The sequence below is a fragment of the Lampetra fluviatilis genome, chromosome 11 (genome assembly GCF_964198595.1).
Source record: "Lampetra fluviatilis chromosome 11, kcLamFluv1.1, whole genome shotgun sequence".
Lineage (NCBI taxonomy): Eukaryota > Metazoa > Chordata > Hyperoartia > Petromyzontiformes > Petromyzontidae > Lampetra > Lampetra fluviatilis.
Genome location: NC_136285.1, coordinates 9,531,883 through 9,558,096, shown reverse-complemented (window position 1 = coordinate 9,558,096; position 26,214 = coordinate 9,531,883). Strand labels below are relative to the sequence as shown.

At 39.4% G+C, this 26,214-nt stretch overlaps 1 protein-coding gene across 1 annotated transcript; it reads right to left on the bottom strand.

The window, feature by feature from the left end:
• Window positions 1-212: 212 nt before the first annotated feature.
• On the bottom strand, window positions 213-24,653 carry LOC144934696 (cadherin-related family member 3-like). The gene is made up of 21 exons (XM_078860743.1): window positions 24,602-24,653; window positions 24,484-24,486; window positions 23,684-23,710; window positions 23,069-23,253; window positions 19,712-19,871; window positions 18,864-18,955; window positions 18,170-18,280; window positions 16,320-16,423; window positions 15,671-15,804; window positions 14,797-14,977; window positions 14,468-14,624; window positions 14,037-14,142; window positions 12,747-12,959; window positions 10,808-10,947; window positions 8,002-8,149; window positions 6,197-6,435; window positions 3,515-3,648; window positions 2,202-2,273; window positions 1,127-1,199; window positions 955-982; window positions 213-387 (listed from the first exon to the last, which is right to left on the bottom strand). The coding sequence occupies exons 1-21, from the start codon at window positions 24,651-24,653 to the stop codon at window positions 332-334; spliced, it is 2,415 nt and encodes an 804-aa protein (XP_078716869.1). The 3' UTR covers window positions 213-331.
• Window positions 24,654-26,214: the final 1,561 nt, after the last annotated feature.

The window sequence follows — 26,214 nt, the reverse complement described above, 5'->3', positions numbered from 1 at the left end:
CATGAAAAGAAGAAAATAGATTGGTCAATTTCACAAAAGTACACACACATTTCATACAGTAAAGTGCATGGGTGGTAGAAACATACATTTGTTTACAGGTGACTTTCCATCACTCGTACTTTAAATGGGGCCATATATTGGTCATTTAACTTATCTTTTTAAAATAAGTTACATTCTTTTTTGTGATTGCAGAATATGGAATTTGTGTTAAACATATTGTCAAATACCAACTGTAATTCAATCAACCATGCAAAATATTTATTAGAATGATGATATCTATGAGTCGAATCCTTTGTTTGGATTATACTTGCACACAAAAGGAATCCTAAGCTTAAATCCAGCGTCTTTGTCCAGTCACCGAGTTGAAAAGATATTCATTTCCCGTCACTGTAAATTAAGAAATGCATGTAAATAAAAGTACAGTACTTTAGTACAATGCATCATTAACACATTTCTTCCTGCATAATCTCTTTTTTCGCTGGGAATTAAATAAAAATGTTATTCTCATCAACTATATTATATATTTGTTTTGTAATTACTATATTCAAATTACAGCAATTTTTAAATCAACTGCTGAATAAAAGCCTTCTAACACTTTACAAAGCATGAAGGTGGTTGGATAATACTTCATCATTCTGGTCGGCATAGGTTAGCGAAGGGGAGGGCCCAGGACAGGTTCAGATACCACTCACCATTTACGTTAGCCAAGGCTGGATATCAAACTTACTTGACTAAAATCAAAACACAGTGGGCTAACCATAGTGCCACCACGCCACCCCCTACAATAGTTTAAGTGCTGTAATTGTAAAATGTTGTAATCCTTTACTGGATCAACAATGACTGTATTGAAATATAGTCGATTTGCAAAGTTATCGCAGCCAAACGCTGTGCCTATTATTGTGTACATGTACGCATGTTGTGTATTAAGCTTAAACTGCAAAATAATGATCTTACTTGGATCTCTTGCTCTTCCATCAAACTCCTACAGTAAAACAAAAGTGTTTTTTGTAACGTGTAAATTAAAACAATTAAATATTTAGGAGGTATATAATATACACAATATACAATGGTGTATGTGTAATCACAGGACGACATTTTGATGCTTTGCCAGGTAGACATTACTTACAGGGCTACTTAATGGTTTCAGCACGTTTTTGTGAGCTTTTTCCTTCTGAGATGAACTGGATAAGTCAGTTAACCTGTACCAAATATCACACAAACCTTCATTTTAGAAAAACATTGTTTGAAGGATAAATCACCGCAATGCCTCCTGGAAAAGTTTTGAGACTCATTGAGGTTCTCTCTGGGATAATCATTGTCATGACGCATAATATTCTCATTGCGTTGTGTTCAGTAAATGTCTCATCTTAAGTAAACTTTTCAAGGGATGATTGTAGTTTGACGTTGTAAAGCATCTAAATACTAAAAGCATGTCAACATACAAGGCAAACATACAGAGCATATGACAGACAATTAATATTACAATGCAACGCAAATGCTGTGAGACAGCTTGGATACATTGAGCAGTAGCACAATAGAAGGAGTTAACTATTCAAGTTGTAGATGCTTAGCCCGAGCCCTCATTACTCTGATAGTGCATTGTCATTGAGCTGTACGCCTTTTGGCGTCCTCTGAACTAGCACCAATTGAGACGAGGCTCAAAAGAAAGCCGTCTCTGGTGTGGACCAATCAGTTTCAAGGACAATGCATATATTATCATAGTGTGTTTTTGTTTGCATTTTGACCACAAGTATTGTGAATTATGCACACGTGATTCATTTTAAAAAGGTTTCAGTTTTCTTCCCAGAAAAAAGGGGAAACACCCTCTTCGTATAACTATTCAAGTGTTTTTTTAAATAGGTGAACAGGTAAAGGTGCAGCCCTGCCTGACATATTGGAAGGCTTCGTCATTACCCCCACGATACCCCACCACATCGACTAACTGTGGTGGACCCATTTATACTGCTGGGTGGATCGAGGCGTGCGGGATATGAGCAACTTTCCTTTTGTTCAAATGCTATGCTAGGTCAAACTGGCGACCTCTGCATTGCAGGTTCGGTGTGCTATCACAGCACGGCAACACTTCCCCAGTGTTTTTAATACAAGAGCTACATTTTGAAGGGTTTCTTTCAAAGTAGGATTTAACAGCACACGTTAGAAGTGTGGTTGTGCGAGGAACTTAAGATGTAGCAAGCACTGACTCATCGGCCTTCAGCAGCGGTGGGTCCTTTACGGATGGCGAGGGCTTGCAGAACTTCCAACAGCAGGGCATGCTGGGACACAAATATAGAACGTACAAAATAAAGAAAACAAATAAGGGAATGCACTGTCAGTGATTTGCAAGCACACAAAAGAAAGAACCACTGGCAAGTGTCAGGCTACTATTTATATGAACGTGTTTGAATTGTTTGTGCTTATGCACCAATTCCAATGCTCTATCACCAAATTATTAGTTTACCGTAAACATTAATATTATACGGCAATGTTTTTGATGGATGTATTGTGTGTTCGTGATATGTATCACTGTGGTGGCGGGAAACAGACTCTTTTGGAAGAAGCGTGTCTGTAAAACTAGACCACTGTAATATTTATGAAGGACCATTTATATAAAAAGCTTTCCACTTGATGGTGATACTTTGCGTTAATATAGATGTGAAATGTTAATATATTTTCTGGACAAGCGATGGCTTCCCTGTTCAATCATTGGCTTACCTGCTGCGAGATATTTATGAAAATATACATAGCTTACCACAGCAAATCATCCATATAATTTCTTTTGTAAAGTAATATTTTATTCAAGTTATCTAATTGTATACATCTTTAGGCATGCGTACACACAATAGTGGAGCATGCAAATGTAATTATGTTTATGGATTTTGCGTAATATATTGCTGCAATGTGAGCAGGGTCTTATACCTTGCAGTATACCTTCCAATCCATGGGAGACTTAAAGCAGGCCAGACATTAATTTCACGATCAGGAATAATTAAATGTTTGCTTTTTGGAAAACGTGAGTAAAGTCATTTGTAAAGTTGGAGACAATGCTACCATCTTCAACAATGTTCTTATATCATGTGTAACAACCATGTACAACCGTTTAATTATCAGCACTTTGCAATGCAAATTTCATGCCACAATTCCACGGCACTGTCCTCAAAATATATTTATCACAGGAGCTGATATGTCGAAATTATTACCCAGAAACCGTTTGATTTAACGGTGTTAAAAAAGTGAATGTTGTTTACTGGCTCTCAACATATAATATATGTGTGCATATGTAACAAGTACGATTTACGGAAGTTATGCTGCTCGTGCTAATATTTACAATTTACAATATTTACACTAATGGCGGTGGGAAACACAGTATTGCTGGTAAGAACATACGATTTGGGCAAGTGTGTTATAGGTATTAACAATTTGTTTTGTAAACATTCGTTCACATGTAGATCATTTATCAGTGATACTTGTACATTTTGTTACATCGTTCGAAGGTTGCACGATGGCATGCTCATACCGTTTCCAGCAGAAATATGAAATCAAACCAATGATTGCCAAGAGTGCCAGTGCAATGATTGTCATCACTGCAATAAACCAGCTTTCAGGCTTCCAGTAGTAGTCAAATATAGTAATGATTCTTGTCGTGAAAACCTGAAAATGCAACATTTTAGAGCAATCAAAAAACATAGAAGTGTCAATTGAAATATATTTATTGTAACAAATGTTATACAAATGTCATTGACTGGTGCACAAGGCTGGATGAGACTAACTTACAAATTAGACCCTAGTATTCACAGTGACATTTAAGTGGTTTCCCACTTATGTAAATGTGGGGCCAGTGCTGTTCTCCTGTTCACAATCTTGAACTGGTGGTGGAAAGTCCACATTAAGGGCTAGAGGTGTCTGTCTACAGCACGATTATCGTTGACTTCCTCCACAAAGCGGTACCAATTTTATCGACCCTTGAGGTATGAAGGGCTGTGTCAACCGTCGACCGGGATTGGAGCTTGTTCCAAATGCATTTTGAAAACTCTACTCACGTGCTATTTTGCAGCATTAGACGTTGACATTAGAAATCAAAGGTATATTAAATCGACAAAAAACGAGTGGAGACAGAAAAAGTACACTAAATACACAGGCAGAGAGAGAAACCAAAAAAAACCTCTCTGCCTGTGTATTTAGTGTACTTTTTCTGTCTCCACTCGTTTTTTGTCGTTCTTATGTTCTGCTCTGTCTGTGTGTCTCCGTTCCTCTTGTTTTATGTTTTGTCTTTCTTTGGAATTTTCACACTTAAATTCTAACTTAGCAATCTTTGAAATACGTAATCGACCAGGCTATGCGTTGTGTGTTGACCGACTCTCTGTGTTGTATTACATAACATTTCGATATTTTGCTAGGTTATTTAATTTAGTGTGTTCTTTCTCCCTCTCTCCTAATGTTCAGCTTGCGTACTTTACTACCACGCGTCGCCGTACTCATTGACATGTTAATTTCTTCTCTAACCCCTCCCTCTCTCTGCCCCCGCCCCCCTCTGTCTATTTAAGGCCTCGCCACAGAGACGATCTCCCTCTCTGTGCCTGTGTTACTCTCTCTCTCTCTATGTATCTTGGTGATATCTGTCTGCTTATATGTCTGTCTATAGTTTTCTGGTTAGATTTTTTGTTGCTATTTCATTTATACCTGATGATGATTGCTTGTGTTGCAATCGAAACGTCGTATGCAATTATTTAATTTATTATTTAATCTTTATATGTGAATTACCGAAAGAACCAAAGAGTAATTCCTGCAGTCACGAAAGCTCTAAAATTAAGACTTAAAAAAACAATGTTATAGATGATATTGGTCGCGAAAGCCTCCTACGTGTTAAACTACTCTTTTTTTTTTTGTCGCTCACATGGTGTGGATAGCCGGACTGGTTACAACCCTTTGGAGCGGTTTTGCCGGTTTCGCCGGATCGACCTGGGACTGCCGAATAATGTTGGGAGCAGCCGGGTAATCGATGATCGACTGTATGGGGTTTCCAAATGGCTTGGCACTCTACTATTTGCCTTCTCGATCTGGCACTCAGGTGTCCGATAATTTATCCAGCATGTTCACCCAGGTCTGCATAGATGGGGTGGGGGGGGTGTGTGTTTGTCAATTGGCTATGATTGTTCTCTTGGCTGTTACGTTGGGTATCACTAACGAGGGTGTTTGCACCTTTCCATATTTTTGGGACTTCCAGGCCAAGGAGAGAGAGGTGTCCAGCGAGCGGAGAGTAAATGTTGGGCCTGGTGTATGTATGGTTAAGGTAGTGGGTTATTAAATGATAGAATCTCTGAATATCGGGACATTCACAGAATGCTTTGCCTGTGTGTCTGGGATATATCTCGGGTGTATCTGGGAGGAAACTGGGTGAGTTGTTTTTTTTGTTATCATATTTAGATCGAGTGTAGTTCGTTAGATAATAATCCTGGAAATGATTAAATTGTATTTCTCTCAGTGGGGCACCTCAAATGACCCTTCTGAGCAATTCTAAGTAATTGCCAGTCAGACTGTGCTCTGCCCAGGGGAGTGATCAACGTCTGTGAGTAGTGCGAAACTATTTGAGATTGTATCCTGACTATGATTGCATTATAAGATGTCATAATACAGTTAGTTGTCAGCAGAATAGATAGCACGAAAACATTTTAAAAAATTACAGTAGTTACCAAAATATGTTTGGGATCATTATAGTACATTTCAGGAGTTATAGATATACACAGGAATATAGTACATACACGCAGGGACACAGGGTCATATTTGGAGGGACATAGAGGACTTAATGTACTCCATCGGTGTACCGATGCATCGATCTTCAGCTCATGATATACATGCATCGAATCGTCTGTGTAATTATCGATTTTCTTCAGTTCATATGAAATGGATTCTCGTGGCCACTTAGGCCACAAGAGCCAGCTACATGCACCAGAGAATTAAAAATAATATTAATGGATCAAATTTCGACCCTGATTCGCGACAATGAATTGAACAGCGAGGGGAGATAATTATTATACTCCCCACAGTCCTCACCCACAGGATCACGAAATCACAAAATCAACATTACATTAAATAAGATACAGGAACATAGTGTATTGCCATAGTGACACAGTGTAAACACGATGGGCACACAAGAACATACAGACGGCCAATAGTGCCAGTCTCTGCTGAATGGTCTTACTGTGGTCGTGATGGTAGTGGGGGCCGTTGTGATCCAGGGAACCACGTGGATGAGGACAGTGGCTGTGCTGCTCAGTCTCCTCGTCTTGTCTGCAGATAAACCTTCATCGCTGATCTTCACCAGCAGCTGGAAGTCTTGGGGGTCATTGATGCCACCAAGATTAAAGTAACTGAACGTTGAGAGAGTCAACACCGAAGGTGGCTTTGCATTGGACAGCGCGAAACGGCCGTTTGTGTTACCTGGCGTGGGACAGCGAATTTGATTAAAATACTGTATTGTGATTTGTTAATCCTTGATGCAATGGTGGGAAATGGGTCCTGAATGAAAATTCAAGTAATAAAGTACTGATTTTAATAAACCTGATATTATGAATTCATAGACAGATTTAACAAATACTGTAAGTATTTTTTAAAAATAACTTTTAATTTACGTTCATTTCCTCCATTAAAGCCGCACTAGGAGGATATACAGTATTTTATATATCATGCAAAGATAGTTCATTACTGTCTGTAAATCATATTTTCTTTCGGACAGAGCACAAATAAGCTAAATTAATTGGAAATAACAAAACACATTAACTCGACATTCATCAATAACACTGCCCTCAAAGGACACATACAATACATCACGTTACGGGCAATGTGCCTTCTTCATAAATGGCGAGGTCAGAGAGTGTTGTAGACAATGTGTGTTGAGTATTTTGTTAGTAGTATATTTTTGTGCACCAATGCCAAAGCTCGTATCATAAAATTATTCAACCATAATGATTTTTTTGGGTTAGATCGCGTAAATACGTTGGGTTAGATCGCGTAAATACGCGATCTAACCCAACGTAAATACGCGATCTAAACCAACCCCCCCCCCCTCTATTATGGATGATATTGGTCGCAAAAACCTACGTGTTAAACCAAAATAATTCAAGTAATGTGTATCAGTCAGTAACTTCAACCAGTTGACGGTAGCTGAACGTTTCCAGAGTGTATTTGATTGGTGGAAATGTAGTCACCACAAAGCATCCATTAGTGGCATTAGTGGTACCTACAGTTCACAGATCCGGTACAATCTAGGGATGCGTTTTGGAATTAAACATTACATTTTTCTGACTATCATTTTGTAGATTTGAAGCTTTCGTGACTGCAAGGATTCATATTCTTAGGTTTTTTCGGTAAAGTCACGTAGGTAAAACATCAAAATTAATAAAAATAAAATAAAATAAAAATCACGACGTTTCGGAGGCAACACAAGTCTCCGTCATCAGGTGGGACCGTCACAGCCAGATTAGCTGCATCACTTGATGACGGAGACTTGTGTTGCCTCCGAAACGTCGTGATTTTTATTTTATTTTATTTTTATTAATTTTGATGTTTTACCTACGTGACTTTACCGAAAAAAAACCTAAGAATATCATTTTGTAAAGAACTATTTAAGATATTTTCTGGATTTTAAGATTTTCGGATAATGTACATTGAGTTATCATTTCGATTGTCCTTGTGCTCACCAAGTGACACCACATTTTGGTTGGAAAAGTCAAACAGTGACACAATGTAAGTGGTGTCATATCCTGTGATGCCACAATTTGAGATCTATCCCAATCTTTTTCTTGTATCATATCAGATTCATCTTTATAAGATTAAGAATGAAATAGGCTGCTTAATGTGGATGACATTAAATGAAACATTGCAGGCTGTTGTAGAGAATCAAATATAGCTTACACATTTATCAGTGTTGTGTAGAATGGCAGAGGCCATGACTTCATATAAAAACATAAACTTCAAAATTATAAAAATGCAACAATCGCTGCTTACCACCGACAATTCCATATTCAAGTTCGCCGTCAAGAGAGTCCACATCATCACACTTAAGCTGTACAACAGATCCTCCTGCTGCCAGCGTGGAGTACATAGTGATGTCATAGAAGCCCGGGTCACACACGGGAGGCTCATCGTTCACATTCTGTGCAAGAAAACACAAAGCAAACAAAACTCGGTTCCGGGATAGGGTTTCAGGAAATTACAAAGGCTTATACTCCCAGAAACCAAATTCTGTAGATATCGTGCCAAATTTATATTCACGTGTGCCCTGATCAACACGCTGCTGAATAGTATTCAAGGAGGATTAATCATTTGTGATTAAATATAGTGTCCGATGAAAACAAGGCAAGGGATCTGTAAGGGACAAAGGTGGACTTTCAAACATTTTAAATATTTTTTTTGCATGGTCTTAAAAAACTGCTGCCATCGTTACCACACTGGAATTTAAATTCAGAGGTCGTTGGTTCAATCCCTCTGCGTGGAATTTGAAACAATGTGCTCATTGAATGAATCCATCCTACCACTGTTCACCCAGCAGGATAGCTGGGTGAATCACAGGAAGTACTTCCACCTCTTACACTAAACGCCTGGTCAGCAAGAGTAGACCAAAATACCCGATAGAGGGGCTCTGTAGAGTTTCCTCTCGTCGAGGCCTTTCCACCAGCAGTGGCATCAACAAGACATTGTTGATCTTTCATAAATAGAGCAGTGGCGTAGCTAGGATATTTTGCGCCCGGGGACGAACTATAAAATTGGCGCCTCCCCCCCCCCCGTTTAATCACATACCAAAATGTAATTACATGACATGTAGGCTGTGTGTGGCAGAATATATATCAACTTTTAGGTTGAGGTGTAGATTTGTGCAGTAGTTTCAGGCTGCCGCGCCCGCCGCAATAAGGTATAATGTAACGTTGTAAGCCTCATTTTGGCGCCCCTTTACCTTGGCGCCCGGGGACATATGTACCCCCCTGCCCCCCCCCCCCTAGCTACGCCTCTGAAATAGAGTACTGTGTTTTTTTTTACTTTGGATTTTAGTCGACATTCTCATTATGATGTAATAGTAATTTAACACAATACATATGCATAATTCTAAGCTCCTTATCAGTCTAGTACTGGATGAAGTCTTTCCCACGACATGTCTGTCTGCCATGCGAATTGTTTGACCACGATGTCGGTCAGTATATGTCGCTGAAGGGGAAGACTAGGACCAGTTCAGATGTGACTGCCACTTATTTTTATATTCCATGGCAAGGCGAAATGAGAAACGTTATCTGTGTGCACATCGAGGCTATTAAGCCATTCAGTAGCCTCTGTGGAGGCTTGGTGGATGTCGGTCATGTTGGCCATGAATGAGCGGTGCAGGCAGTGTGGGATCACGTGATCCAATGTGACTGCAGTCACATTGCCGACTGTTCTTCATTTTCCATCAATGAAGCGATTTAGAGCTGACCCCTGTTTCCTGGGTAGGTCAAACCCCATAAGTCCTTGTGTGGGGTCAGTAACCAGCTTCATGTTTGTGACGGTGGTGATGCGCCATGGTTACCGTCACTGTATTATGGCCACTGATCAACCGAGTGAGCTGAGTAATCTTCCTGGTTATAGCTACATCATTACTGCCACTGATGTTACGGCTATGAACATTGATATAACTCAGCTCACTGAGTTAGTCATGTGATGCGCAAACCACTGCACCATGTGTCCACCCCAATGCAGATAGTAGCTGTGAAATTGTTTTGCAAAGCTGCATAATTTACTGAATATATTATAAGTAGTGTTGTTTTAGTTATTAGATATTTTTATTGTTACAAGCTATCACGTTTTTTGTTTCTTCGGAATACCTTACTTGCTTTAAAATTGATAAACAAAATTAATTACTGAAATGCTGTATTTTGTCGTGCATTTAAATATGTGATGACACATTCCTATTCTGTAATCATGCCACAGCCGTTTCTATATCATTTAATATTTGGCATTGAAGAGTTTCAAACCCATACCGTTTCAGAAAAGAAAATATGTCTCTCTGAATTTGATACCTCTGCCTATAATACGGGGAAAAATATGAAATAATAGCAATATGGATTAAATTTGTAAAAGTGAATGTGATAATAAAATGCTGCATGCCATTGTACCTGAACGAGAAAGTTTCAAACAGTGCAAATGGCCTCCTGTTATGTATGAATCAAAAACATGGACACTGCCAAAGAAAATGTGACGCAAAGGAACGTTCTAAAACGTTTTCAAAGAAGCATGGATAGATGCATATCTGGAAATTCAATTAGAGATATATATATAAAAAAGAGGAGCACATGGACCAGGGAACGCACGCAAGTCACGGGTATTAAATTGGCTGTCAAGAAAAATGGGCCTGAGCAGGACACATCACTAGAATCGGATGAGGGGCGATGGACAAGACTGCGGACAGAATGTCATCCAAAGGAGAGAACACCCCAAAGAGGTTGGCCACGGGGGAGCTAAAACGACGAGGACATCAGGCAATGTCAAGGAGTGCGATGGATTGTGGCAGAGCAGGACCGCGACGACTCGGGGGAGGCCTTTGTGCATCGATATATAGACAATGGCTGATGATGAAGATGATGATGAATACCAGTACACAATGAGCTACACATTGTGTGCGTGTGGGGCAAAGTTGTGAGTGTGTGTGGTGCGTCTGCCACTCACCAAATCTAATTAACCCATACCGATTGTGACTGTTCTGTGGCCTTCTCGTGAAGTGTTACATCGTTTTACATATTTGCAAATGCGTGCGGGCGACTTTTAAAACATTCACATGTTTTCATACCAGTATTACGATTTGATAATCCTGCAAGATAGTCTTAACGTTTGTAGTATCCGTGTCTTGGTCAAAGTCCTCCACCTTAATGGTTACTCGGTATGTGGCTTTTGTCTCTCTGTCAACTGGGTTCAACAGTTTAATAATACCTGTAAAGACAAACATAGAGCGTATGCTTACTCAAGTGGCACTCGTTATAATATTCATCGTATCCGAGTGTCATTTATACAACCGAGAAGGCTCCCAATCATGATTCAGCATTTCTAATTGAATCCCATCCTCAATATGCTCTTTTGATCCACATCACGCAGCACATCCCCGTGCTTAATGCCTTTAGATGACCATTGAGGCAATGCTCATCTGCTGTTTACAAGCCTGAGCCAGTGGTGGAAATTCCACATTCCTATGAATGGGGCGAGTCTCTCCATGGGACAACAATTATTCATTTCCCCACAAAGTGGTACTCGTGTCATTCGTCCATCAGGGATAATGGGCTGGGTCTACCCCCCCCCCCAAACTTGGATTTTGAACTCACAATTCTATGATTAGGTGCCTCTCAGCCTTGCCGCCGAACCACTTGATCGGATTGAGAAGCAATGCTGAACTACATGATGAAGTTTTCTTGGTTCTTTCGGTAAAGTCACGTAGAAGGGAAGTAATAAAATAATAAAAATTAAACATAATAAAATAATATAATTAAATAATATAATAAAATAATATACGTGACTTTACCGAAAGAACCAAGAAGATGAATCCCTGCAGTCACGAAAGCTTTAAATCGAAATACATGGTGAAGTTTTACAATTAAAAAAATACTCTCTGTGCTTGTCAGGCAAGCTTTTTTATTCGGGCTAAAATGACAAGAAATCCATTGTAAATTGTGTTGTTTCTGTCGTTTCTTTTACTCCAAAAAATGACTTGCGTAGCCAAATGCACCATGAAATAAGTTCGATGAAAGACATATTTTCGACTTTCACAACTGGTTTTATTTTGACTGCTCACAGCACACAAAAGCCGAAGGCGTCATGGGCCACTCTGTTTGGTTGCTACGTTAGGCAATGTTTATGCACGCAATTGCCTTGTATGTGGAGCATTTGTACAATATAACCAACACTTCACAGTGCAAACATGACCTCAGGGTTATATAATTGGGTTCTTAAACAGCTCTGCTTGATCCTTTCATGGATGCAGCTTTGATGTCAATGGCAACCATGTGAATTCCTATTTTCACAAGTAAATTCTACAAGTGTTTGTTTTACTTGGTAGAATTGCACAACTTAATAATGAAGAGAATATTATCCATTTGAGTGGATTCAAAGTTAAAAGATTCAGGTTTAACTTCAGCGGCCTTACTTTACCAGATCTGATGCCATTGTTATGTATGAGGGGTAAGTTTATAATGTACGAGTATTAGATTTCAGATTTTCTCATTTGTTAATACAATTAGAAATATTTTTACATTTTTCACTTATTTTTAGTTAAGTACAAAAGTAAACTGTCTTCACGCTAACCATAATAGCATCACCAGATGCCACGTGACAGAAGTGATGTAATGTTCGTGACGTTACTTCTGCTTTTCAAATCAATCAGAAACAAAACATCTGATTAATCTGAAAATCACGAGCACATTCCTCTTATGCATGTTCAATTCTCTGCAGATCATCACACACAAGGCAAGTATGGCATGTATTAAAAATAACAGCAGATGCTAGTTTAGCTGACACACTCGGTAATGCTAAGACAAAGGAAGTTTAAATAGCCTATTATCATGGCCACCGACACTAACAACTTGCAATCCACCTGGCTGGTAGGTTTTCATGCAGGAATATTAGAAAATTCTCCTCATAAAATGTAAATATAAGCACTCATCTATGAATGCTCAAATAGCATGCACATTCTCACTCTTGCACATGAACACAGGTACGGAATATAATTTTAAAAAACTGACCAGTCTTGGGATCGATGTAGAAGTGGGCTGAACCATCGATCATCGAGTAGCGCAGATTATCCAATGGATAGTCCTGGTCTGTGCACGAGGGTTTGCTCGGAGAAACACTGTCACCCACCTTCTGGTCTTCGAAAATAGAAAATCTCACTGGCCCCGTACATACAGGTGAAAACTCATTCACGGGGGTCACCACTACGATCACTGTCACCGTCGCTGTGTGTGAGTGTCAGGGAGGCACAGGCATGATTGTGTTAACATGAATAACGATGTCATAATTCTCATACATAAGCATTGCATTTCCTATATTATTCATCTGTTCCATCTGTATGGGATATAGTGTTGCCCCCTCATACCCGTGGGTTTTCTCTGGGTGCTCCAGTTGCCTCGCACATGCTTAGACACTTTGGCTGAAAATATCTTAAAGTATATTCAGGACTCTTTGGTTCTTTCGGGAAAGTCACGTAGGTACAAAATATTATAAATCACGACGTTTCGGGCGCAACACAAGCGTCCGTCATCAGGTGGGAAACCATGAATTCTCATACACCTGATGACGGACGCTTGTGTTGCGCCCGAAACGTCGTGTTTTTTTTTATTTTTCTACCTACGTGACTTTACCGAAAGAACCAAAGAGTATGGATTCCTGCAGTCACGAAAGCTTCAAATCAAGATTGTATTCAGGACCACAGCGCTTGGACAATCGTCGGTGCCGGACCATCGTGCGACGACCTGTCAGCTTGTCTGTGGTTCATCGCGCCTTCTCTCTCTCTCTCTCCGAAATTAAGCAAATGCAGTACTGTGTGGCATGTGACAAGTTGATTTTAATAAATTTTCATATATATAAAATAAATTAGCCATTCAGGGTGGCTTGGGATCTTTACTCCCACTACTCTTAAACCATTTAATTCACTGAATTTTTTTATATACGAACCTTAAGAATTAGAAACATAGTCTGATGCGACCTTGGCAACTTGCAGTGACCCACGGTTTCAACTACACCGGTTGCGACGATATTTTTAATGCATTTTAAAAAGAAAATTACGATGATATCATCAGTCGTTGTATTCACTTACCTGTCACAATGTCATTTGTCACAATACCAAGTATTACATTTCACGACTTGGTGATTATCGCAATATTAGCTTCCCTAAGTTTGATCTAGATTTTCACATTTGCTCTCTATATGATCCCCAACAAAAAAATTACGTAACTCCCTGCAAAATAAACTGAAAGCAATTAAATAATTTTCAGAAGACTGATATATTTTACGTAAAAAACGAGTTTTCTTACACGTCAGTGAGATATTAACTCCAAGGTCATAAACCTCTATTTTCAGAATGTACTTGTAGTCCACAGATGCCAAATCTGCCGTGTCATAATCCAAACTTGAATTTATCTGAGAAAAGAAAACGAAACAAGGTCATGCCACCCTCCGATTAGCATGGTTTGGCTACGTATGCTGTGAAAGAAGTTCAACATACATACATACAACATGCTACTGATTGCCTTGACAAAAAATACAATTTCATGACGTCGAGAGGATACTTTAAATCATTAGCTTCCCATTACTCCCATTGAAATATCATATTTATTAAGGTGACAGAGTAATGCAGTTGATCGAAACCTAACATGACCATGCAGTGCAATCTGTTACCACTGATGTTTTGTGTTTCTCCTCCATAAATCAGTGCAGCTCAGCAACAGGCAGCTGCTGTAAATACCTTGAGAGTAGCTTCCGTCATTGCAAAGCGCCCTTCTGAGTTTGCGTCAGTGCTGAGACTATATTTCAGCACATTGTTCGGTGATGTCACATCACGATCTGTGCAGGATACATCCACGACAGCAGAATTTTCAGGCGTGGTCTCTGGAATCCGCAATCTTTACAATGGAAAAAACCACATGAGAAATAGATGTTGGTTAACACTACACAAAGGCATCCTTAAACAATTTTAGGTTTTATGTGCGTGTACAAAGCTGCAATAAAAAGAGTTCGTATATATGGGTAAGTGTTGTTCTCTCACGTGCACTATCTACGAGTCGTAATACGTACATGCGTTGGTAATAAGAGCAGACTGGCGGATTGTCATTGATGTCCATCACGTAGACTGTGAGATTGAGCGTAACGCTGCGTTCGTGAATGTAGTTTGTCGCCCGAACCAGTATATAGTTACTCTGGAGCTCAGGTTTGTCGTCTACGTCCAGCTTGAAGGCTGTTTTCACTTGCCCTGTGCCTAAAAGAGCCGCAAAACAGCCACTTAAAGCGGGCAATCAATAATTGCGATGTTAGGTCAATTAATTTTCTTAAGGAGTGTTTTTTTGCATGTGTGAGGAAAGCAAAGAGTGGGCGGGGAAAACCCACACGCATGAGGGGGCGACACTCAAAGGTCAACCACAGGTGGGGTTGACACAGATGGGTTTTCACAAACCATATTTGTATCCACGAATTAAATTGTGATCCACCAACCGTTACCCCCAATCGACTGGATTACAGACAATCTACCACTACGCCCAGCTACTTGAGCACATGAAGTGCGCTGTCAGATGGCAAAGCAAATGCAATGTATACTGCAATGGCCTTCACCTGCAGTACAGATGAGCAAGCATCTTGCACGCAGGTTACTTCTCACGAGTTCCGCCCCACGAGAATAGTCCTTAGGCCTAGGTTTTAGGCATCATTCTTTCATTACTCGATCATAATGTACATATCGGTTACTGTCTGCAAATCAGCTGCAGAAAGGGAACAGTGAGGTGGTGGGGGGGATAAGTTCTTTTCAGGCGGAAGTGGGATGTGAATGGAGATGTATGTTCTCGAAAATAAATGTTCTCATCTCTCTCTGTGTGTTGCTCAGCAAAAACATCGATAGGGCATTCTAACATTATTCTCACATTAATCTGAGAGGCGTGTTTAGTGCAGTCCGCTTCACCTGGAGTTATATAAAACCCTTCCACATGGTTCACAAATGAAAAGAACACCTCGGTATCGTTGACTGCAACTACAGTCACCAGATGGTCTTGAGGTTCTTCTTCTGAAATCCAAAAGACCCTCTCTGATGGAGCCCTAAAGAAACATCGACGCACATTCGAATGCATGTTGTGATTAAGCCGCATCTGGTTGGTAGAGGTGGAATATTCCTTTTGCTGATTTTCTTTATACATAACACCGGGATAGTGCTGTGAAAGGTTTGACTTTTAAAAGCCATATGTTGACTTTTGCTTGATGGCAATATAATTCATGTTGTGATTTGCTATAGTGGTTTTGCAATACATGATATAAAACTAAGTTTGTATGGCAGATTCAGTAAATATAATAACTTGAATGGTTTGATGTACATCAAAGGTGAACATAGAGCAATTCGAAAACATTTGTAGACACAACTCTACACGGAGATGTTGCACATATCATTGTGCATGTACGAATTATACATCTTCTTCAAAGTAACACCCAACATGAGCAATAGACTATTTTTTTATATGATCGTACAATGACGTGGGCCAAACATGACCGAGCTTCACTCCATTATTGCTTGGATCCATGAAGAAACAGTGTGTGTGTATCCGAGCTACATATCTTACGTAAAGACTAGATCGTTGTCATCCAGATTTACGACTGTAACTGTCAGGGTTAGGTTGCACGAAAGGCCGTTTTGGTCCTTGACCATAATGTCCAGCAAGAAATTCTGAAAGATAAAACGTGACAATGTTTGTGCACAATAACCAAAGTAATATTTACATTTGACTATCTCAATAAAAAAACATAATTATTTTGTTTTTTTCCTTTAATGTCAATTAAAGCATCAATGTTATCAGTTTTTGTGTTTTACGTAATTCTAGATTTTTAAATTTATTTCATAAACAGTTAGCTATATACTCAAAAAGCTTAAGATCACTCAAGATTTGTAGTATATATGCAGGCGTCCCTCGCATAACGCGCGATCATAAGTGGAATCGCGTTGTATTAAGCCTATCTTCCCATATACATGCATGTTATAAGGGGGGTTGCGTTACGGAAGTAAAATTTTATATAATTATTTTTATCCCTGGATTTACAAAACAAAGATTACATAATAAGGAGTCCATTCAAGGACTTCTTGCACGTTTCCGTGGGCTGCTTGCAGCAGCAGCACGCAATGCAAACAAAGGCAGCGGATCCAAGTTGGCTACGCCCAGCCCGTGACACTGGGGTGCTGCCGTGACGCGGTTAACGCCCTCGTGAATTTATATTTTTTTCTTTCTGTGAATTTTTATCACTGAAAATAAAAAAAATGACGATCTTTTTTTATTGAGCACGTAACTGTGAAACGAATAGCATAAGCATGAAGTATGTCCCCTAAAGATGGAACTGCGAATTCACGCCTGTATGTAAAATCCTTGTTATATAAGGAAATATGTTGCCAGCATTTCATCCATGAAGTTCAAAACAGTTGTCTAAGTGTAATTATTTTATGATGGATGATACCGTTATGTGCACCATCTACGTTTACCCTGATGAACACTTGAACATACAGCGATTCCAAAAAGCATTCCCTATTATTAAAGGATGACAACTTTTCAACAATATGAACCGCGTTGTTGCACTGTTATCAGCATATTCCTTTATATATATTGCGGCACAGACGATTTGGAAACAATCTGAGCCGAGATATTCTTTGGGTCTTTCGGTAAAGTCACGTAGATAGGTTCAAAGAAAATAACAAAAATAGCAAAAAAAACTACGTCGACTCAGCCTCAACTGAGTACCTGGTGCGGTGTGTAAACTTCGCCACTGGGGAGACAAAGGCGGCCGGGTGTGGTGCTGCCCACCCATCCCCTTGTGTGCCGTTCTGGCCTTCATAGGTGCTCACTAACAGCACTTGCCCCAACAGCCTCTTAAGGCTATAGACAGGGCGCTAAACCCCGATCTTGCTCTTAACCCTTTGCCTTTCCGATGACGTATGTTTACGTCATCTGTTTTTCTTCCGATTCTAAAATAACTTTATCGGTACCGAGGCTCCCACAAGGCCATGCGGGAGGGCGTGTGGCACAGTTTGGCACCACCTTTCATTGAGTGTGGACATGTCACTACAGTTCTATGCGGTGAGTACAATGTCTTTAAAAACAGTGGCGCTATGCCACTCAAATATAAAATTAACACTGAGCCACTTGCTTGTTCCGAGACGCAGAGGTGAACGGAATCCATAGCTCACCATTAGCCACCAATGGCATCAACATCACGTTTTATTTTTCAAATCAGGGTGAAAACCCACCCGTTTAGGTTTGATGAGCAGGTGACTGTTCACGCAGGGACTAATCACGCGAATGAAGCTTGATTTGTATGAATTGAATCCCACAACTGGGAATAATGATGACGTACAAGTGGCTAGGAGTAGGCCAGACCACACAAGTGTGGTTTTGTGAAGATGTCACGTGTGGGTGTAGTATCTCACCATGTCTGCGTTGCAGTCAAAACCAGCCAAGGACACCGTCAACATTCCTTGAGCTTCATTAAAGTTGAACTGGCTCAGGCCGGATACTGGTTCAACATTTAGCAAGGAGAACTGCAACATCAAAAATATTATAACAATAAATGTGTTCACATGCTGATGCCAATTAATGTATAAAGGAGAGTACATTCTCTGTCTTATTTGGATGCAAAACTCTCAACTGTTAATGTGAAAGTACATATCCCATTGCTTTCTTGCATGTAGCATATATTTGTTAATTATATTTGTATGTAAAACTTCCTTCGCATCGTACGTAGCCAACCATGCAAATCGGAGTTGTGGGGGAATGACAATAAACTAAACACAAAATTCAGATATAATGAAATTTGTTTAAATCTAGTGCCTAGCTCCAGTGGCTTCCTAATATCAGAAGGAAGAGCATTCCATACGGCCGCAGAAGTGCATAAAAAACCCTTTTAAATATTGGACATTCTATTGGTACATTATAATTACAGTTATAATGTGAAACAAAATACAGCCCTATTTGAATACATTTCTGAATGAAGGCCTCCTCACCCTGCGTCACAGCGGACTAACCGCAACACGGCAGCAGCGCTCTCCAGTTACAGAGGCACGGACAGAAGTGATGTTAGAAATGCACGAATCAGTGTCAGGTGCTTGGTGGGCTCTGACTTACACTGACGATGTCACCATAATCTGGATCGGTGGCTCTAACTCTGTAGACGATTGTCGCGTGTGGCGCATCCTCTAGAATGTGAATATGAGCGCCTGAGACGTTCAGTAAAAGTGAGACAAAATTTTACTTTAAAAAACAAGCATCAAATACAATTTTGTGTACACCGGCTGCAAATGCGCCATACCCATCGCAAACCATCACTCTTTTAGAGCTGAACCATGTTATAATAAACCAATTCTTGCTTTTATAAAGCTATCCAAACAAATTATAGTAATTTTTTTGTCACAAAAATCATACATATATTTTGGGTACAGTGCAGCATTGAATACAATATCATAAAAAACATTGTCATAACATACTTCGTGTTTGCATTCAGTTTGGGTTTGTTAAATGTGTCTTCCATGCCACCCATGGGAAAAAAATAACATGATTCCCATGTTGCAAATCCGAAAAACTATATCATGAATGCTACTTAAATAAGCTGAGTTTTTTACAGTTACGTAATTATCAGGAAATAAATCATATCAGTAATCTGCACCATTAATATTGCACGTAAATAAAATAAAAAGTGGAAATCAACTGGAAAACATTGGTTGTCCCTTCACTGATTGTTGTTAAATATTAAATAACAAATGCAATTGCTTTTTTCCCCTCTTACATTTGTCATTGTTGCCTTTTTCCACAATTTAATCTCAAATATGTGATCGGCCATGATTGCATGAGACGGAGAAATGCATTTGTGTCTCTTGCAGAGCGGTTGACTCGCCATGTATGAGAGATACTTCTTTACACGTGTTTTTTTTCATCATAAATTGAATCACACACGTACTGAAAAACAACACACTGACCTGCTGGGAATTGATCACTGCAGATCGGAGGCTCGTTAACATCAGTCACCTCAATGAAGAATACTTCTGAGCTGGTGCCATTGACATTTGTGACTGACACAGTCATGTTGTACTGATTCAGAGTTTCAAAGTCCAGCAGATTTACACTGATCAGGGTCACCTGGATTAAAGAATAAACCAGAGAAACCCACATCAATAGAATGCTCAATATTTAAAAGGCCTTATTTTTAAACCAACGACAAAGACAAAAGCACACTTTATTTACATTTCATTGGGTGAGAACCAATTGAGACAAGGGGCTAAATCCATATAGTAATTTTGGCCATTATTCCAACCACGTTTTGACATCAAACATGCCTCATTCTGTAGTTTGCAAATTATCTGGGGGGCAGACCATTATGCACCTACTCATTGTGCACACTTGGGATCACCAATAGTGTGTGGGGATAGGGAAAGAGCCGTTGATCGTGAACATTTTTCATGCAATTGTGGATACTCCCCACCACTGAAAGGAAATTGTGTCTTGCACAAGGAATGCAGAGAGGGCCTGGCATGCCATTCTGCTCTAATTCATGTGTGTGATTGTCAGCGCCATGCTGCAACATTTTCAGTGTCCACACAAAATGTTATCGCTGTAAAGTGTGCTACACGACAACACAGTTACCGAGGAGATGGAGCGATGAAATCAATTTGCGCGTGAGTGCTTGGTGGATTCTGTCATCGCAGAAACTGTGTTAGGCGGAAATTAGTAGGGAAGGCCATCGTATAGCAGATCATTGAACATGGCTGATGATGATGATGAAAATGTGATGAAAGTGGCAGAATGGAGGAAATCACACTCGAAGCAGATGATAAAGATGAAGAAATGGATGTTGATAATGTTAACAATGCCGTTGAATATTGGATAAAATTATGAAATATGATGTTAACGATGCTGCTGAGATTAACGATTGATGATGACATTGTTTTGCTGTTACCCCTGTTGTCGTTCCGACGGCTGCTGATGTTGCTTCTGATATTGCAATTTAAATACCCTCTCTTTTTAAATCCTTTATATTAAGTTCGCTTGCTTGCTTACGACCGTGCAAATCTTTCGGTCGTTTTTTAACCCACTTTCCGTGATCCAATCGAGCTGACATTTTCCACACAGACTCGTTGTGCGTGACAATTAATGTTCGTACATTTTTTTTCCAAAATTTTACACTTTTTAGGACAAAAATATTATATTTAATTACCAATTGCCTAATGGTGCAATGCAATCATCTGACCCATAGGTGGCAGCCATCTCAAGCCAGAGGACGAGAGGACTCTCGACGCCACGCATATAAAGGATTTATAGTGAAAAACTTTGTTTTTACGGGTTATACTTGTTTAGGCTACGTTATGAGTATATTGAGAAAAGGAATATATGCCAAGCCTCAAAAAACAACTATGCCATTCCCTTAAAAATTTGAGCACTGCACTTTAGAATCGGAATATTATTCACAAACTTAAACAAAACAACCGGGTTACATAAGTGTACGACGTAAATGTATTTTTTTTTATCATTGTTGGGAAAATATAATGTACTTGCCAAGTTGAAATTCACCTATTTACAATAATTTAAAATACAGTAGATCAAAATATAAAAACATGATACCCCGAGTTATATCAATACATGTTTAATAACTTTGGTTTTGTAAACATAACAATAATGAATAAATTTCGATTTAAAGCTTTCGTGACTGCAGGGATTCATCTTCTTGGTTCTTTCGGTAAAGTCACGTAGAAGGGAAGTAATAAAATAATAAAAATAAAACATAATAAAACAATTCTCACGACGTTTCGGCCACAACGCAAGCAGCCGTCCTCAGGCGAAGAATGAGAACATTATCAAGCTAGGAGCTTATATAGGTGTAGCGAGGAGGAGCGCCTTAACAAAAGAATGTGCATATGAAGAGGAATTTAGCATACCAATGGGCAATGCATAGGAGGTGGGCGGAGGGGTTTCAAAGTCCCATTATGCCCATGCATTATGCAGGATCAACAGCACCACGGGGGGGCGCAAGGAACAGCGTTAATAAAGGAGAGGAATGTTAGTGATATGTAGCTGCATTTGCCAAACAACCACGTAGAAAACCAAAGTGAAAACTACATAAAAAACTAAAATATAAACTGATACTTACTATACTCTACAATAAGCTGAGTTACTAACAACAAATAATAAATTACAATTCTACGTCGTAAGAAGTATATAATATACTTCCATCTAAACTTTATTCTCTTAGCATATACAGTACTATATACTGCCATAGATAAACCCAACATTAAATTATATACTGTATTGCTGTAAACCACCCTATACTTTATACATTTTAATATAACACTATGTATTATTCAACTCACCCTAATGTGTATCGAAATGGTTTATTACGTCTCAGACCGCATTCGTGAACATAAAGCTGATCTAAAACACGGTAGGACAAACACCTCAGCCGTGGCAGACCACTGTTACAACTCAGTGGGCTCACATGACATTGACTTCTCCAAGACGGAGGTTCTCTGCAAGCCATCTGGCTATCATGAGAGATTCGTTCATGAGGCGATCCACATATACAAACACAGAGACAATTTTAACCGAGAAGATGGATTCAGGCTTAGCAATCATTGGAAGGACGTAATAAACCATTTCGATACACATTAGGGTGAGTTGAATAATACATAGTGTTATATTAAAATGTATAAAGTATAGGGTGGTTTACAGCAATACAGTATATAATTTAATGTTGGGTTTATCTATGGCAGTATATAGTACTGTATATGCTAAGAGAATAAAGTTTAGATGGAAGTATATTATATACTTCTTACGACGTAGAATTGTAATTTATTATTTGTTGTTAGTAACTCAGCTTATTGTAGAGTATAGTAAGTATCAGTTTATATTTTAGTTTTTTATGTAGTTTTCACTTTGGTTTTCTACGTGGTTGTTTGGCAAATGCAGCTACATATCACTAACATTCCTCTCCTTTATTAACGCTGTTCCTTGCGCCCCCCCGTGGTGCTGTTGATCCTGCATAATGCATGGGCATAATGGGACTTTGAAACCCCTCCGCCCACCTCCTATGCATTGCCCATTGGTATGCTAAATTCCTCTTCATATGCACATTCTTTTGTTAAGGCGCTCCTCCTCGCTACACCTATATAAGCTCCTAGCTTGATAATGTTCTCATTCTTCGCCTGAGGACGGCTGCTTGCGTTGTGGCCGAAACGTCGTGAGAATTGTTTTATTATGTTTTATTTTTATTATTTTATTACTTCCCTTCTACGTGACTTTACCGAAAGAACCAAGAAGAATAATGAATAACCATTACGCTTTACCTCCACAATGTAAACTCCAGGACCAGGAACGTTTAATTGAAACCATCTCAGCTGGAAAGGTGATGTCGGGGTTAGTACAACATTGTCAATGGTTTCATTTGGGAAGCTGATTTCAAAAGTAGCCACCAACGTCTGAGCAGCGCTGTCTTCTGGTATAGTGAACACAGCTGGAATAAGATTAAAGTCTGACACGCATGCAAATGTAATGTCAGTGGCAATAACGACGTTAATTAGACATATTCCATCAAGATTCTCACGAGCCCATCACATGTATATAAACATGTTTTGACTGAGCAAAATATGTTTCACAAAAAAAAAAGTGTGAAAAGCCTGCAAGTTATTAAAGTTCATCGGCAGACAACATATTATCACCTTGTAATATACTAACCTCTGAGATAAACCCACTTTGTACATGACACATGCTTTGTTGAGGCTCTGCCTAAGGCTGTATCTGCACTAATGCACAGACTAATGCAACAACGTTTTCCGTAACTCAAGTGTTTCCAGATATAAAAACACACCTCTTGGCACCGCACGCGATAATGTGCTCGAGACATGCAAAAACACTTAACTAATGTTGTTTGTAGAGTGAATAATGTTGCATTAGAAACTCACCAGGCTTAGCAGAAGTTCCTGACCAGCCTGAACACAAAGAGAAAGAACCAATATAAAAAAAAAACATTAAAGAATAAAAAGTCACTGCCCATTATTATTTAAGAAACCTGAGAAATTATGTGTTTATATTACCATATGATGCACGCAATATTAAAATAATACAGGATGTCCATAAAAATATCACATATATGTTAAAACAATTGTAATGAGACAACAGTTCGACTTGAGCACATGAATGTTGAGCTTTGGCGAAAGATAAAGTATATGCCAAAAATAAAATGAGAATCTTGAGTGGTCTTCAACGGCACGGAACGGAAGAATTTGTAACAATCTCACCCAAAATCTTGTGAACACTTGGGACTCCCCCGACAAATCTCGATAGCGTGTCACCAACGCCATGCCAGCCATGTGGAGGCTTAAAAGCGAAATATAACTACGATGATGAAATCTCAACACGACCAGGTCTGAGGGAGTATCGTTGTTATCCACATAACTCAAACCGCAGCCCAATTATAATTCTATCATAATGAGACACTACCTTTACGAATACATTTGTATGTTCACGGCAGTGTTAACATACATGTACGGTAATTATGCAGATGCAATTGCATCGCGAATTATATGTTGTTACGATTACCCCCTCCCCATCTCCCTTTTGTTTTCTCCTTCTCCTATAGGGGTATCAGCGCTTAGGAAGACACCATGGTTGTAGAGTTTATTAAAACTGTTTTATTTAAACATGCGTTTTAGACAGGTTTCCATTGCACTGTAATACATTATACGTTTGTGCTGGTGTCAACCTCCTTTCATTTCCTCTGCGTGCACCTGATTCGTCTTGTTAATAAAAAATCCGTCTGAACAAAAATGGCTTACGATTAAGTCAGGGGAAGGGAAGACAAAACCAATGACAGTTCTTACCACAGAGTATGACGCAGCAGGAAAAGCAGAGCGATGCAATCTTCCGCTCCATGAGCGAACTCACTGGTGCCCCAATCCGCCGAATTTAAGCCTCACCACACTCACAGCTCACCTCCAAGTGCGCGCCGAGACGCGACTTTACTTAAAAAAATAAATTAAAGTCTATCCTCAACAATCACACAACCTGCCCGACGATTACTCGAGCCAACCAGATCCGACTTAGCAATGCATCCTTCAGTTCTTATAGCAACCCGAGGCTAAATTGCTTTAGAATGTATTTAACCGCAAACATTTCGTGAGGTCGGGGGGGTGGGGGCATAGATTGCTTTCTGTTTTTACTGGCCGACAACTGCTTTATGCTCTTGGGTCGGGTATTTCAACTGCTGGCTCTCATCGTGTCAATAACTATCCGTGTACATTTATATATTTTTTACGGTGTTTGAGCTCGAGGTGGGTAATGAGGAAAGATGTTCGTTACCGTGGCTGCCTCGCTTGCCATAAATGTTAATCAGGGGGACGCTGTTGCTACAGAACGAATCCAAGGGTTAACAGTTCAAGGCACACTTGCTTTATTGATGATATGTTGCAAAACAAGGAATATTCAGGGTTTGTTCTAGAACGTAATGCAGGGCACACACAATTTGAGTTTAGTTTGTTGTCCTTCCCCCGCACCTTCGATTGGCACGGTTGAATACGTACGGTGCGAACGAAGTTCAACAACAAACATGCATATGTTAATGCAAACAAAATGTACGTATATCATTAATGTACATTCTTAAAAATAAACTTCCACATTACAGCAAATAGGTGACTTTGCATATGAAGATCATCGAATTTACTGAGTCCAGAGCTACACCAATACACGCAACACAGGGGATTTGCTCACATATTGTGCTTAAAGAGAATATAGTGGTTTAGATGAATACAGTACAGCATATGAATACTGGCCTCCCAAGTTAGGATGTATCACCCCACAGCATTGCAATACTTGAATACATGGACTAAAATTGGTCGTTTATTAAGACAGGTCAACTATAACTTGGGTTATAATTATATAGATATACTGTTATATCTATTGAAATCAATAATAATCGTATGTTCCGTATTGCAAAAAAAAATGCAATTCAATATTTCTTAAATATTTTATTTCCTCCCATGTTTTTAATGAAATAGCAATTACATAACTATTATTAATTTTAATTATAGCTTGACAATGTTTTCCACACTAATGGGCAGAGGTGTGGACTCGAGTCATGTGACTTGGACTCGAGTCAGACTCGAGTCATGAATTTGATGACTTGCGACTCGACTTGGACTTGCATAACAATGACTTTGTCCCACCTATGAGATGTGGACTCGAGTCATGTGACTTGGACTCGAGTCAGACTCGAGTCATGAATTTGATGACTTGCGACTCGACTTGGACTTGCATAACAATGACTTTGTCCCACCTATGCTAATGGGTGGCATGGTGATGATATGTCATGATTTTCATAGTTTTTCGTGCAACGAGCAGAACTTCTGATATTGAAGGACATTTTGAAGTCGTGATGATAAATACCTACTGTATGGCAGTCTCTAGTGAACTGCAATTACGCTATTTTGTATTTGTG

Excerpts from the sequence above, each read along its gene's own strand:
- LOC144934696 (XM_078860743.1), bottom strand. The coding sequence starts at position 24,653 with ATGGAGCGGAAGATTGCATCGCTCTGCTTTTCCTGCTGCGTCATACTC. Across the intron at positions 19,872-23,068 it reads CTGGAGTTTACATTGTGGAG|GTGACCCTGATCAGTGTAAA; the intron begins GTAAAGCGTAAT and ends TCTTTAATCCAG. Across the intron at positions 3,649-6,196 it reads CCACTACCATCACGACCACA|GTTTTCACGACAAGAATCAT; the intron begins GTAAGACCATTC and ends TTGCATTTTCAG.